Source organism: Podarcis tiliguerta (assembly GCF_965153285.1).
Source record: "Podarcis tiliguerta genome assembly, chromosome: Z".
Classification (NCBI taxonomy): domain Eukaryota; kingdom Metazoa; phylum Chordata; class Lepidosauria; order Squamata; family Lacertidae; genus Podarcis; species Podarcis tiliguerta.
Window position 1 is genome coordinate 969,660 of NC_139553.1, and position 12,752 is coordinate 982,411.

Consider the following 12,752-nt stretch of genomic DNA (forward strand, 5'->3'; position numbering starts at 1 on the left):
CACACATAAGTTTTGTGTGTGTGTGTTAAATTCAGAGCTTGTTCCTTGTGCCCCTTCTCTGGCATTTATGCCCACCCCCTCTTCCATTGCCAAACAAGCAGGTTCACATTTCCTTAAAATCTTAATCAAGACTACAGAAGCTATTGGTGTGCCGGAGGCAGCAGACTTCCAAAAGCTCACTTGGGTCTTTCATCTGCCCTGATCTCATCCCTTGCTTTCCAATTCCAAAGGGTTAATATATTTGTTTAAAAGCTGCAGAGGCGCACCTGTGCTGGGAGCACAATCACCTATCGGACTACAGAATGTATGGTGAATACGTGTGTGGCAATGCACTGTTGTGGTGAGATGAAACAACAGAGAAGCTTCCCATCCTTCTTGCACTGCGATACAAAGGCATGTGGATTTTTTTACCTCCTACGGGACACTTCAAGTACTTGGGTTGCATAAAACGTAGTAATTTCTAATGTGGCTATTGCAGGAAAGCGGTTTTTTCCAATGTGTGGGTGCCAAGACAGCTCCTTGCCAAGGGCGCAGGGGATCCTAGGTATGCCTCTGGGAAATTGGCAGGAAGGAACACTGTCGACCAACCTCTTCCACCAGGTGCTCCTTCCATTCGTTCTTAAAACACTGCATTTAACAAATGATGAAGCTCAAAGCTTATGCTGAGATCCCCTGAGGGCTATACTTGGTCCAGCATTTGTCAGGCTACTTTTCAGCAGATGCCACGGGGCAATTTGCAGCACATCTGGGCCCAGTCACACAACGATGTGCACTGGAGAAGTAAAACCAAGCTTTAGGCATCAAGGTGCCGCCCATCCTGCTGCCTCAGCACTGCTCTGCTTTCTGTGAGCATCACACTTGCTGCTTTATGGTACCTGATTAGAAAAAGTTTCTGAATATGCAGCTGTGTAAGCAGGAAGGCATTTCTCCCTTCTGAAAAGGCTTTGAGGATGCGCCAAGGCAGTTGCCTGAAGATGCTCCAATCTTGAGCTCCCTGCCATGTGTGGGTTTGTGTGTGCGTGTTCCTCCCATTCAGGGCCCAAGAGAGCATACAGCTGAAGCTACTCACCTTGTCAGAATAATGTTCGGTTGGAAGAGGGGGGTAATCACACTGCTCTATCTTTTGGCAGAGCGAAAACAGGTTCATTTTATCACCATAGAAGGGACTCTGGAGAGCTGCCATCTAGAAAGAAAATATTGGAAAATGAGCAATACAGGATAAATGTTCAGGGAGGACCAACTGAAGTTCGCATGGGTCTGCTGCTTGGCAGTTGTACCCAAGTTGGTTGTGACCATTTCCACAAGTGCAACTTGGAAACTTGCCAATAAACAGGTGGCTCTTCCAGGAGGTTCTAAGGACTAAACCATTACAAATGAACTTCTTGAGGTGTCCTTGGCTACTCCCCAGCATTGCAGTGGGCCATTGCTACCTCTACCTCCTACCAGCTCCCCATCCTTCAACCAACCAAGGTCATGAAGCAGGAAGAAATAAGAAACACTCTTCCTGCTTGCTGACCTAAAACCCACAGCGCCATCCAAAAAGCAGGGAGGACAACTAGTCGTTTTCTAGTGAAAACTATTTACCTCCAGCAGCTGCCCCCTCTTCAGGGAGCTGGATCTGCAGCCACTCTGTGCTCGAGACAGAGACCACCACTGGCTCTGACAAGCAGGAAAAGGTCCTGTGGCTGCCGTCTCACAACAGAGCATCCTGGTGGAGCAGCTCATGCTCAGCCAGATGCCATCAACTATGACTGCCTCCCATAAAATCTTTCTGGCTCTGACATTACAAATAACATTTTCCCCACCTCTAGGTGCACCTTCCTCCAAATTGCTTCATATGCAGACTTTGTAAGTATCTCTGAGCCACAGGTTTGGCCTGAGGAGAGCAAGTGCAAACTTTTCTGCCAATGGTAAAGACTCATGCTTCATGCTGATGGAAACATTTTGTGTTTGCTTCATTCAAAGGGCAAATTATAACCTTGTACAGAGAGATCCAACTTCTTACATAACAGCCCTGTCACTTTTTTGGTCCATTTGGTTGCAGAAGAGACACTTGCCCTGCACATGGGAAACATTTTATGCAGGCTTGGCAGAAATGTGAGGCAGCATTGCAAGTGTCTGCTGGACAGCCAATCCCACAGCCCTTATACATTCAAAGCAATTTATAACTTCAGAGATGGCAGAGGATAACCCTCAGCAGCTTTTAAAAATTCTGCGGTCGCTTCTTTCTTTCTTTCACAAACCCAACCACTAAAAACAAGACTGTAAACACACGCAGAAGAGTCAAGCAACAAGGCTAATGGCATGAAAGGGCCTTTCAAAACAAACAAACAATGGGTTGCATCCAACTAAGCCCTACTCAAGAGTCAACCCATTGGAATTAATGAATCCAAGTTAACCATGCTCATCAACTTCAATAGGTCAACTTTGAGTAGGACTAGCATTACATACAGCCCCATGTCTCTTCAGTCAAATCCTGCTTCCTATTTGAAACTCTTTCCCAACCCAAAGAAATATGTAAATTCTAGAAGTTGACCTGAACTTCAGCAGGACAGAAGAGCAGCTGGGCCGTTTGCTCAACTTCACGAAAGTTCAAAAGCAGCAATAAGATGCCCCTGTGCACCCCAAACACCTTTTCTTCTTCAGGCATGGGAGCAAGCAAACACACACACACACACACACACACACACACACACACAACGTGCCCCCAACAACACACTCAGCAGAAGCATAAGGCCAGCCCCCCTCGCCTCCATCTCCAGGAAGAGAGCCAAAGACACACACCCTCCGCTCCCCATTTGCATCCGGCTCTAATAAGGTTGGTCTTCAAAGCGAGCGCCGCCAGCGAGTGGCACAGAGGCTCGGCAAGCGAGAGCAGCGGCGTCCCCTCAGCATGCGGCCCCCACGGAGCCCCAGCTGCTTATTAATCCATAATGCTATTCAAGGGCTCCCTGTCACTCTCGCTGTCACAAGCTGCCCCTCCACAATGAAATAATCCTCCTCCTAATGAAGCACTATTGGATAATTGTGGATATTATCTACTCCGGTTAGAAGATCCTTTAAAAACCATTTTGCCGCAAGCTGCGGCAGATCGGCAAAGCCGCCGCTTCTTTTTATTTGTGTTTGCGGAGCCTCAGCTCTGAGCCACTATTTTAATAGAGAGGGTCTATTTGAAAAGTGTTAAGTCTTTTGCTCATTATCATGCACAGGGGGTGCCTCTTGGCAGGCAATCAGCAATCTCCCAGCAAAGGTGGTGGTGGTTGTTGTGGTTGTTGTTTTTAATGCAGGGAGGAGGAGGAGGAGGAGGAGGAGGAGGGAGAAGTTACTCCAAGGCACTTCTCACCCATTTTATCCTTTTATAAACAATACTGATAGAGAACACAGACAAATTACCAATATCCATTAGGGCAGTTTAGAAATTTGTCAGTGAGGCAGAGGTCCCTTGATTTATCCACTAAGAAAAGGTGCCCAAATCAAACTGGATTTCCGTGATATTAAAACTTTGTCTCCTCAACAGCACAGCTTTAGTCATGGGCCTGACTTCTGCTTAATACACCCTTCCATGTGTGTGTGTGGGGGGGGGGGGAGGCACCCACCCCAGTGATGTGTTGGGAATGGGGAGTCAGCCATTGGCTCCACTGAGACCCTCTCCAACCCCTCCAGCGCAGACTGGCTATTCAAGACCCCTTTGCCCACACAGGGGCCTGCACCAAATCCCCAGATCATATCCTGAGAGATGGCTGCAGTGGCAGATCTGAAAACACAACAGCAAGACTCCCAGCAGTGCTAGCCAGAGCCCTGTTCCCCCATTCTTGTCATCTACGGACAAGGGCAGCCTATCTGAGGCACTGAGCAAGAGCCTCCCTCACCCCCTTGACTGGAATGGCCAAAGTGGCTGGCAGAGGTCTGTGGCTTGGATGCATTTGAAGGCTTCGTTTTGACATCTGGATTAGAACAATTGCAGTGGAACGGCTGGATCCCCGTTTGAAACTGACCACCATGCTCTATGACTGGTCTAAGAAAATAAAAATTGCTCCCTGTGTTTAAATTGATTATCTTGTTAGAACTGCTAAAGCCATTGCTTGCAGCTATTTACAGGAGAGGGAGAACTTATTTTTATCCCTTGCAAGTTATCTTGATGACAGATCCTCGGGAGATGGTGAAGCCTTCCCACTATTTTGATAAGATTTAATATAAATCAATGTGAGATTGTAAATGTCAAGTTTAAGTGGCATTATCTGGCCACACACACACACACACACACACACCCCAGCCCAAATAATGTTAAAGTGAATTCCAACTGGCATGTGTGCCTCTGGGCTACTTGGAGACAAAACTCCCCCAGTTTATCTGCACAACATAATCAAAAACAAAAAGCACAGAGAAAGCTTCTTCCGCCCAGTCCACCGCTGCTTTCCCTATTTTTAACAAAGCAAGAGCAGAGGCCTGAGGATGAGAACAGAGTATTGACATTGACATCTTTGGTGGCCTCCACTGCCACTAAGCAGTGGGCAGGACGGGGCTTGTTCAGGGCTGGCCACATTTGCGAAGATGCTTCCTTGGAACAGTATCTGCAGATACGCTTATCTCCGCTGAACTGAAACTTCAAGATTACAGCTGGAAGTGCCATGGCTGGCTTTGAACTGACTTGGGCCTGAGTCACAGAAAAGCAGGCAATTATGAATTAATATACTAATATATACACACAGAAATAAGGATCACTCTTCCTGGTTGCTGACCTAAATGTGATCAAGGCCTGACTAGAGAGCCTGACTTAATTACAAACTGCCACCATTTATGGAAGGTGACAAATGTGGGGGAAGACAAAACACACTCTGAGGGAGCCAGCCCTCTTCTGATGCTGCTTCTGAGACAAACATAATCTCTGGAAGGTCCTTTTAAGGCACACCAAGGAGAGGGCCACCTGGGGGAGAGCAGTGTCACCTCTGACTGTGGCCTTCCCAGAAGAGTGAACCACAAAGGTTGCAGTTCCACCTGAGGAACAGAGGCAAGAGGTGGATCACTGGTGGGAACGGCAGAGACCGGCTGTGGGGGTTCTTCCTTTCAGAGATACTGGGGAAGGGGGATAATTTTAGAGACTGCCCACTAGAAGACACTCCAGCAACCATAGACACAAAAACACACTCCCACCTAGTGCTAAAGTTCTAACGACTGCTAACGATGGCATTATGGAGAGGAAAGCATTTTCATTTCATCTTGCCCATCCTAATGATTCTGAGCAGGACCCAATGGGCTGAGTGAGCCTGTTTGGGCTCACAGAAACCACCACCCTATATTTATTTCACTCAAGAACTGCTCAGGGTGGCTCATAACACATTTGAAAGCCACAAAATACAAAATAAATAAAATAAAAAGCAATTCAATAAGGCAGGAGACAAAAGTAAAATATATATAGTAAAATATAGTTAAAACTCATCTTCCAAGGAGTCATAGCTACTTCTTTGTCAGTAACACTCAGCTTGAGGACTGCTGTCCTCCCCCTGCAAGCCTAATCACCAAGGCAAGGTGGTTTGAGCATATTACACCCATCTGGGCCCAACTGCACCGGCTGACAGTTATTTTCTGGGCCCAATTCAAAGTGCTTGCCTAGAACTACAAAGCCTTAAACGGCTCAGGACTGCAGTGTGAACCTACCTGGACCTTGTGATCATAATCTGAGGCCCTTCTTCGTGTGCCCCCTCCATGAAAGGTCCTTTCTCATGTGGCCAAGACTGGCAACACGAGAAAGGAACCATTTGAAGGGCTCCCCGTTTTGTGGAATCCTGTATATACTCGAGTTTAATGCCGACTTTTCCAGCACATTTTTATGCTGAAAAAGCCCCCCTTGGCTTATACTCGAGCGAGGGTCCCTGTTGGCAGCGGCGGAGGAAGGGACGAGCAGCTCCAACGCAGCCCTTTTGGGCTGCTCCTTCTTCCTCCACCGCTGCCACCACCAGCCTCTGCCTCTTGGCAGCACCCTAGGTAGGCAGGGGGACAGGAGGGGCTGGGGGGGGGAGAGAAGCCCCCTCTGCCGTGTGCGCATGCACACACATGCACTCCGGCCCACCAGGTTTGTGGTGTGGTGAACCAGCTTATACTCGAGTCAATAAGTTTCCCCAGTTTTTTGTGGTAAAATTAAGTGCCTCAGCTTATATTCGGGTGGGCTTATACTCCAGTATATACTGTACTCGCCCTGGGAGGCTTCCCTGGTACCATCATAACTTCTCTTTAGTCTCCAGAGGAAAACATTCCTCTTCTCCCAAGCCTCTGTTTAAACAAACTGTGGGGATTTTTTTAATTGATTTGTTTGTTAATACGTTACATATTTTCGTGCTTTTATACTGTAAACTGCCCTGTGATCCTTGGACAAAGAGCGGTACAGTGGTACCTTGGGTTAAGTACTTAATTCGTTCTTAACCTGAAGCTGTTCTTAACCTGAAGCACCACTTTAGATAATGGGGCCTCATCCTGAAGCAAAGTTCTTAACCTGAGGTACTATTTCTGGGTTAGCGGAGTCTGTGACCTGAAGCGCCTGTAACCTGAGGTACCATTGTATATAAATTTAAGAAACAAACAAACAAACAAACAAACAAACAATTTCAGTAGGAGAACCAACCTCAGTACGTCCTGCTGCTCTTTGCTTGGCAGCAATCAATGCCAAGGCTCGTTCCTGGCCAAAGGCCCTATCTCTCCACCAGAGCAACAGCAAAACTCTTTCTGCTTGCTATGGTGGCCCAGAAGCCCCTCCTGACCTGGGCTGGGGTGATCCATGCAGGTGTGGACCAGGTGGTCCTTGAGGTTTCATGACTCCCAGGCCAATGCCTGCTAAGACGAACTGCAGAGTCCACCCCTCAGAAGCAAGCAGTGTGTCTCCTTGGGGGGCATAAAAAAGGAAACAGAGGCTCCCTTGAGGACCCCCCCCCCCCGTGCACCAGGGACTCTGCTTGAGGGCGCACTCTGGACACATCAGGAGCAACTGGGTGGCTTGCCTTGATTAGGTCTGTTTTAAGGGAAACCCCTCCCATCACCCACGACTTCAAAGTCAGTGGCAGCAGAGCTCTTGCAAGAGGAGCAGAGGGCTGTTACGAGTCACGCTGTACTGCTCTCTCAAAGGCTACTCAATCCCTACCACGGCATCTCATTGATTTCATTTATTGACTTCTCCACACCGATATTTCTCTCTCCCTCTTGATGGACCCTGCATGGTGCTTTTGCACACTGCCAACAAATTAATCAGCACCTATTGAGCTGCTGGATGACTCAGACCTGAAACCCCAACAACAGCACACTGCCTGGTCCAACAAGCATCTCATTACACCTTGTGAGCCAAGCTCCCCCCCCCCCTGCCCCGAAGGAACAGCACTATCCCCACGGCTCTTATCTGACTTAGGAAGGGCCTCCTGCACCTAATATTTTTGAGATTCTTCACCTCAAAACCCAGCAAGGAAGACTGTGTTCTGGGGAAATGGGTCTTCTTGGGTCTCTCTCATCTGCCCTTGGACCTCAAAGCAGAGTCAGCAGCACCTGAGTTCCTAACGGAGACTGTTTCCCCTCCTCTCCAGGCTGTTGTTGTTTTAAAGGCAAAACTATTGCAATTCATTCCGTCATTGGCTAATTCCAATACAAACACAACACAACACAACACAAGGACCACTGGAACTCTACCTTCCAAAGTAATACCCTACAGGCTACCCTGACCATGATCTGCAGGCAGGCAGACCCCAGGGGTTCCCAAGCAGCTTGCTCTTCCAGGGCTCTTGGCACCACGTCTCTCACTGAGTTTTAAAAGCAGCTCACACTGATGCACAGGAAGCTTCAGAAGAGCACCCAAGAGGCAACCCCCTGGGATGTTCATCTGCCCTTGCCATCAATGCTCAAGTTCAGGGTCAGACATATACTTTCAACACCAGTGGTTGCTTGAGCATTGGAGCTCTCAGAGCACATCACAAATCATAAATAACTTCCTTCTTTAATGGGTACATCCATTATCAAAACTTCCATGGTACTCACGTTGACAATTATAGTTTAAAACAAGTTACACTTTTATACCAGCAGCATAGTTGCAACAGAGTATTTTGAGAACAGCCCAAGACTAAGTGATATACTAAGTATGGATGGAGCATGAATACTCTGTGACCAACCCAAAGACACAAGCAGTTTAAGTTTCTGAAACTCACTATCACACAAACTAAACACAAACACAAACTAAATTTGGCATTTCCCCAGGTCTGTACTCATCCAAGAGTCTACTAACTCGTGATATTCTGAATGGAAGGAGAGTTTTATTCTCTGAACTATTCATTTCCACTTATTTCCATTTTTCCACACTGTGCATAAACATGAAAGTGATACTTACCTCATACAATAAGCAGCCCAAGGACCAGATGTCTGATTTAAAATTATAGCCATTTTCATGTATCCTTTCTGGGGACATATAGTAGGGTGTTCCCACTGCAAGAGACAAGCCCAGAAAGAGGGATCACTCTCTGAAGAGAGAGCACCATTTGTGCAATGATCTGTAAGCAAACTAACGGACCAGATGGTCTGGGAGCAACAGGATACTTGACATTAAAGAAATTAAAGACTAGGAAATGAAAACACGGATATATTAAGAAAAACGCATACTCTGAGAAAGACTCCATCTCAAAAACCAAAGGTCACGTTTTCCTACTGACCACATTCAGCAACACAACTGCTAAAAGTTAACAGCTTCAATTTGCCATTAAATAGAAGATCTCTCTGCCAGACTGTTGAGGACAAAAGCACAGATTAAAATGGCTTCTCCGGTCCTCATTAATCCAAAGCCAAACGTGACACTGGGTTCAGTGATTTGGCCCCAAAATTTTTTTGTTCCAGATCTGCCCATTGTCCATCTGTAGTATGAATAGCATTGGAATCGCATGTTGAACCAAAAGTCAAATGCTCTGGAAGGCCTGCAAATGTCACCTTCCTAGTTAAGATAACCCCAAACTAATTAGTTATAGTTGCAAGAATAAGCTCATGTTTTATATTCACTTGGTTTGATATATGTGAATTGGCTAGCTTTGATGCTATGCTTACCTGTCGGCCTTGGGGTGCTGGGCTCTAGGGCCGGAGTGGGGAGAAGCTTTGGACAGCCGCCACTCAGGTGTAATAAGGGGTTCTGGGCAAAATGCTGTATACTGCTTTGTGCATAAAGGCTGTATGAATGGTTGCTTTGTGGGTGTGGGCACACGTCTGTAACGGCAGTGAGGCTCTGCACATGGTGGTGTGAGCTTACACCTTTCTTTATAAAGCAACAGAACTGGCCATTTTGGTCTTTTTGAAATCCTCCTTTGGTATCCCTGCACCAAACCACTCACTCCTGCCATTCTTGGGAGCCTGCAGTTCAGAACAATTAAGGACTGACACAGCAGGGAGCAGTTGAAAGTTTAAGCCCATTAAAGAGGGGACATTGCCACTGCTTCAGGCAAAGCATGATAGCCCCACTTAGCCCCACCTCTTATAACATAGGCAGTCAGAGTGCAGTAAAAACTCTCAAGGATTTGACAAGTGCAGTGCAGCAAGACATTTGATGCTGGAAACACAGGAGATACCAGATCAGTGTGAGCTCCAAGACCACCAAAACCCAGCCTGGAGTACAGAGGAGAAATATACCACGCTAAGCTCGCTGGCTCCTCCGGACAGCTGGAATATACTAAAGTAACAGAGGAACAAGGGCTTTCTCCTCCAGCGGCCTGCTACTGGGCTTCTGCCTTTGACAGCGGCTAGGAACCAATTATCAATATCCTAGTCTCAGTACAAAGTTGTGTGATTTAAGGAGCATCTCTTCTGGTTGGGAATTGGGTCAACAAAGAGGGAGGCTCATTCCTTGCGAAGAGCAGCCTTTAGAAAGAAAGAAAAAAAGCCACACTGTTTAACATGCCTTCCTCCATTTCTCCCTCCTGTGCCCACACCAGCATTTCAAGTGAGATAAAATACTCAGTCGAGGTCTGCTTCCTCTGAGCCCTTGACTCAGGTCTGCTCTGACTGTGAAGCCGGATTTGGGGTGTGTGTGTGTGTGTGTGTGTGTGCTCATTAGCTAGCACCTCTTTTAATGAACTACACAGAGAGACACAAGTCAGGACAGCAGAATACTATAAGAGGAGGCAAGGCTGGGTGCTGGCTTTTGAAACCCATGTCTGGCTAGGTTCTTATCTGCACACTTCAGGAAAGGGAAGCATATAACCAATGGCTATTTTGCTGTCTCCTTCCAAAATGCATTCAATCATTAATCATGCTCTAATCATCGCCCTTCAACTCCCATCAGGTTCAGTAAGCATGCTCAATAGGCAGGTGTGATGGGTGTGCAGCAACATCTAGGGGGCCACAGGTCCCCCCTCCCAACCTGATGGTTTCTAAAATTAAAAAAGTTAAAGACGCTACTACAGAAGAAATGAATTATCTGAAGCCTCCCCGGAAGGCAACACCCAAGGTCTCTTCTGAACCTGGATACCCAGCATGACTAATACTGAACATTCCCAATGGCTCCAAAATACTAAGCATTAACTGTGTATGTAGCACTTTTTATTATTGTGCTGATCTTACAGTCATCCTCTTATTCATATCCACAAAAATTCTTAAGAGGCTGAGAATGATCTGCTTAACACCACCCACAGGCAGTGAATAAGACCCTTGATTCTTGGCCTCCTCGATGGAGGTTTACAGCTCTACCCATACTTCTCACTTTCCTGCCCCCTCCTATTTTCAAGTCCTACTAGGTACATTTTTCTGTACTGAAATTAAAGCAGCCTTGGCCCAGCAGGACTCTCACATTCATGCGAGTGCTTAATTTCGAAGGAGAGGATGGAGACGGGCCCACTGAACACCAGAAGATGGTGTTATCCAGAAGATGCACATTCTACAACCCTTTCCTGCGGTATCCTTAGTGAAGCAACTCTGCACACGCTCAAAGGCACTGAGCCCTGAGTGAACCTGTGCACAACAATGGGAGTGAGAAAATGTGTGTGAGGAAACACACACACCTACCCAAACCTTGGGGAGTCCAGAGCTCTCTGGGGGCAAAGGCAGAGCCTCTGGCATTCATGAAATCAGAACACAAGTCTTGGGTCACCACAGAGTCCTTTAGCAGCAGATCATGAGGAGACTTGGGAAGTTGCTGCTTTGCATTCCGCAGCTGTGCAATCCTTTGTTCAATATAAAATTGTCGTTCCAAATAATGCCTGAAAACGACATTCAATCAAAGCAGAACGACAGTGTTTATGTTACGGGTGAGTGCGCCATATTCCTAATTTGATTTCTGCACATTAAACTGTACTATTATGGGAAGTAGGTCTGTGGAGCAGCCTGTTTGTCACCCTGGCCTGCTAAAGCCACCCTGGGCATCTGCCTATCGCGGTGGTGGTGGTGCTGTCAGCAAAGAAATGAACAGGCAGATCTCTGAGCTTCAAAAGAAGGAGAAGGAAAAATGTATTATTTTTTAAATAAATGCCAAGATAAAAGACTGACAAGCCCAATTGTCTTCCTGGCCTGTCCAGCATTAAGTGGGGATCTCTTGTAATGAGCATCTTCCAGGAAAGTGCACAAGACTTCCGATTTAATCAGCCAGGACTCAGCAACGCATCACATCAGCCAATTTGACAAGAGGAGGCTAATCAGAGGCTATTAACCAGAAAGTTTCCATGGCAGAGAAGACAAGAATCCTGGGGGTGGAAGAAGAGCCTATGGAACAAGAAGGCTTGAGATGAAGACCTGGGAGCCAGTTGTCCGGTTTCATGTATGGGTTCTTTTGAGGGACAGGTGGCCACTCTGGGCTGGGCTGCTGAAAGCACCTTTCATGGGTTATGTCATGTATGCAGGGCTGGTGTGCAATCAGAACTTTACCATCAATCCTCCCAGGCTGAGAGGGGAAACTTCACAGGAACATAAGAAGTCACCGCTGCTGCATGCTCAGGGCATGGCTGGACTCTAGGGACACCGGCTGCTGCCATGCACCAGGTTAGGCTATTGGCCCATCTAGCACAGCACCATCTGCACTGATTGGCAGTGGCTGTCCACGGCTTCAGACAGAGAACGATCCCAGACCCACCTGGAAAGGCTGACATGAATTTAACCTGGAGCCTTTTCTGCATGCAGAGCCGATGGGGTGGCACTTGCCCTGAAGGAGCACAGTTTTGGGGAGCTTCTGGATCCACCTTTGTCACTGGGGGCTCAGGTAGCCCCAGAGGCTAGAAGTGCCTTTTACAAAGTGCAAGTGATATGAAGCTACGGCCATTCCTGGACTGGGAAAGCCTGGCTTCAATAGTTAATGCACTGGTTACTTCAAGACTGGATTACTGCAATGCGCTCTATGTGGAGCTTCCCATGCGCTTCATGAGGAAGTTGCAGTCAGCAAAGAATGCTGCACTGGCTGCCAGTTCGTTACCAGGTGTTGCTCTTAGCATAGAAAGACCTTAACAAATTGGGGCCAGCTTACCTTTCAGATCACTCAACCACATATGCTGCACTCAACCACTTTGATCTGTGGAGCTGTTGCTGATACAGGTGCCATACAAGACGTGTTCCACATTTGTAAGCTGCCACCCTTTGGAACTCCCTGCCTGTTGACATCAGGCAGGTGCCTTCACTGTACTCTTTCTAGCACCTGCTAAAAACATTTTTATTTACCGTATTTTTTGCCCCATAGGACGCACTTTTCCCCCTCCAAAAATGAAGGGGAAATGTGTGTGCGTCCTATGGGGCGAATGCAGGCTTTCGCTGAAGCCTTGAGAGCG

At 47.2% G+C, this 12,752-nt stretch overlaps 1 protein-coding gene across 4 annotated transcripts in view; it reads right to left on the bottom strand.

Moving 5' to 3' along the window:
• Window positions 1-12,752, bottom strand: part of NEK6 (NIMA related kinase 6) — a 92,634-nt gene that overhangs the window by 4,851 nt on the left and 75,031 nt on the right. For all 4 annotated transcript variants that reach the window (XM_083423140.1, XM_083423141.1, XM_083423139.1 and 1 more), the window contains 2 exons: window positions 8,357-8,451; window positions 1,070-1,183 (listed from right to left, as the gene is read on the bottom strand). In XM_083423140.1, the coding sequence (XP_083279266.1) occupies window positions 1,070-1,183; window positions 8,357-8,451 (209 nt within the window). The remainder of the gene's footprint in view (window positions 1-1,069; window positions 1,184-8,356; window positions 8,452-12,752) is intronic.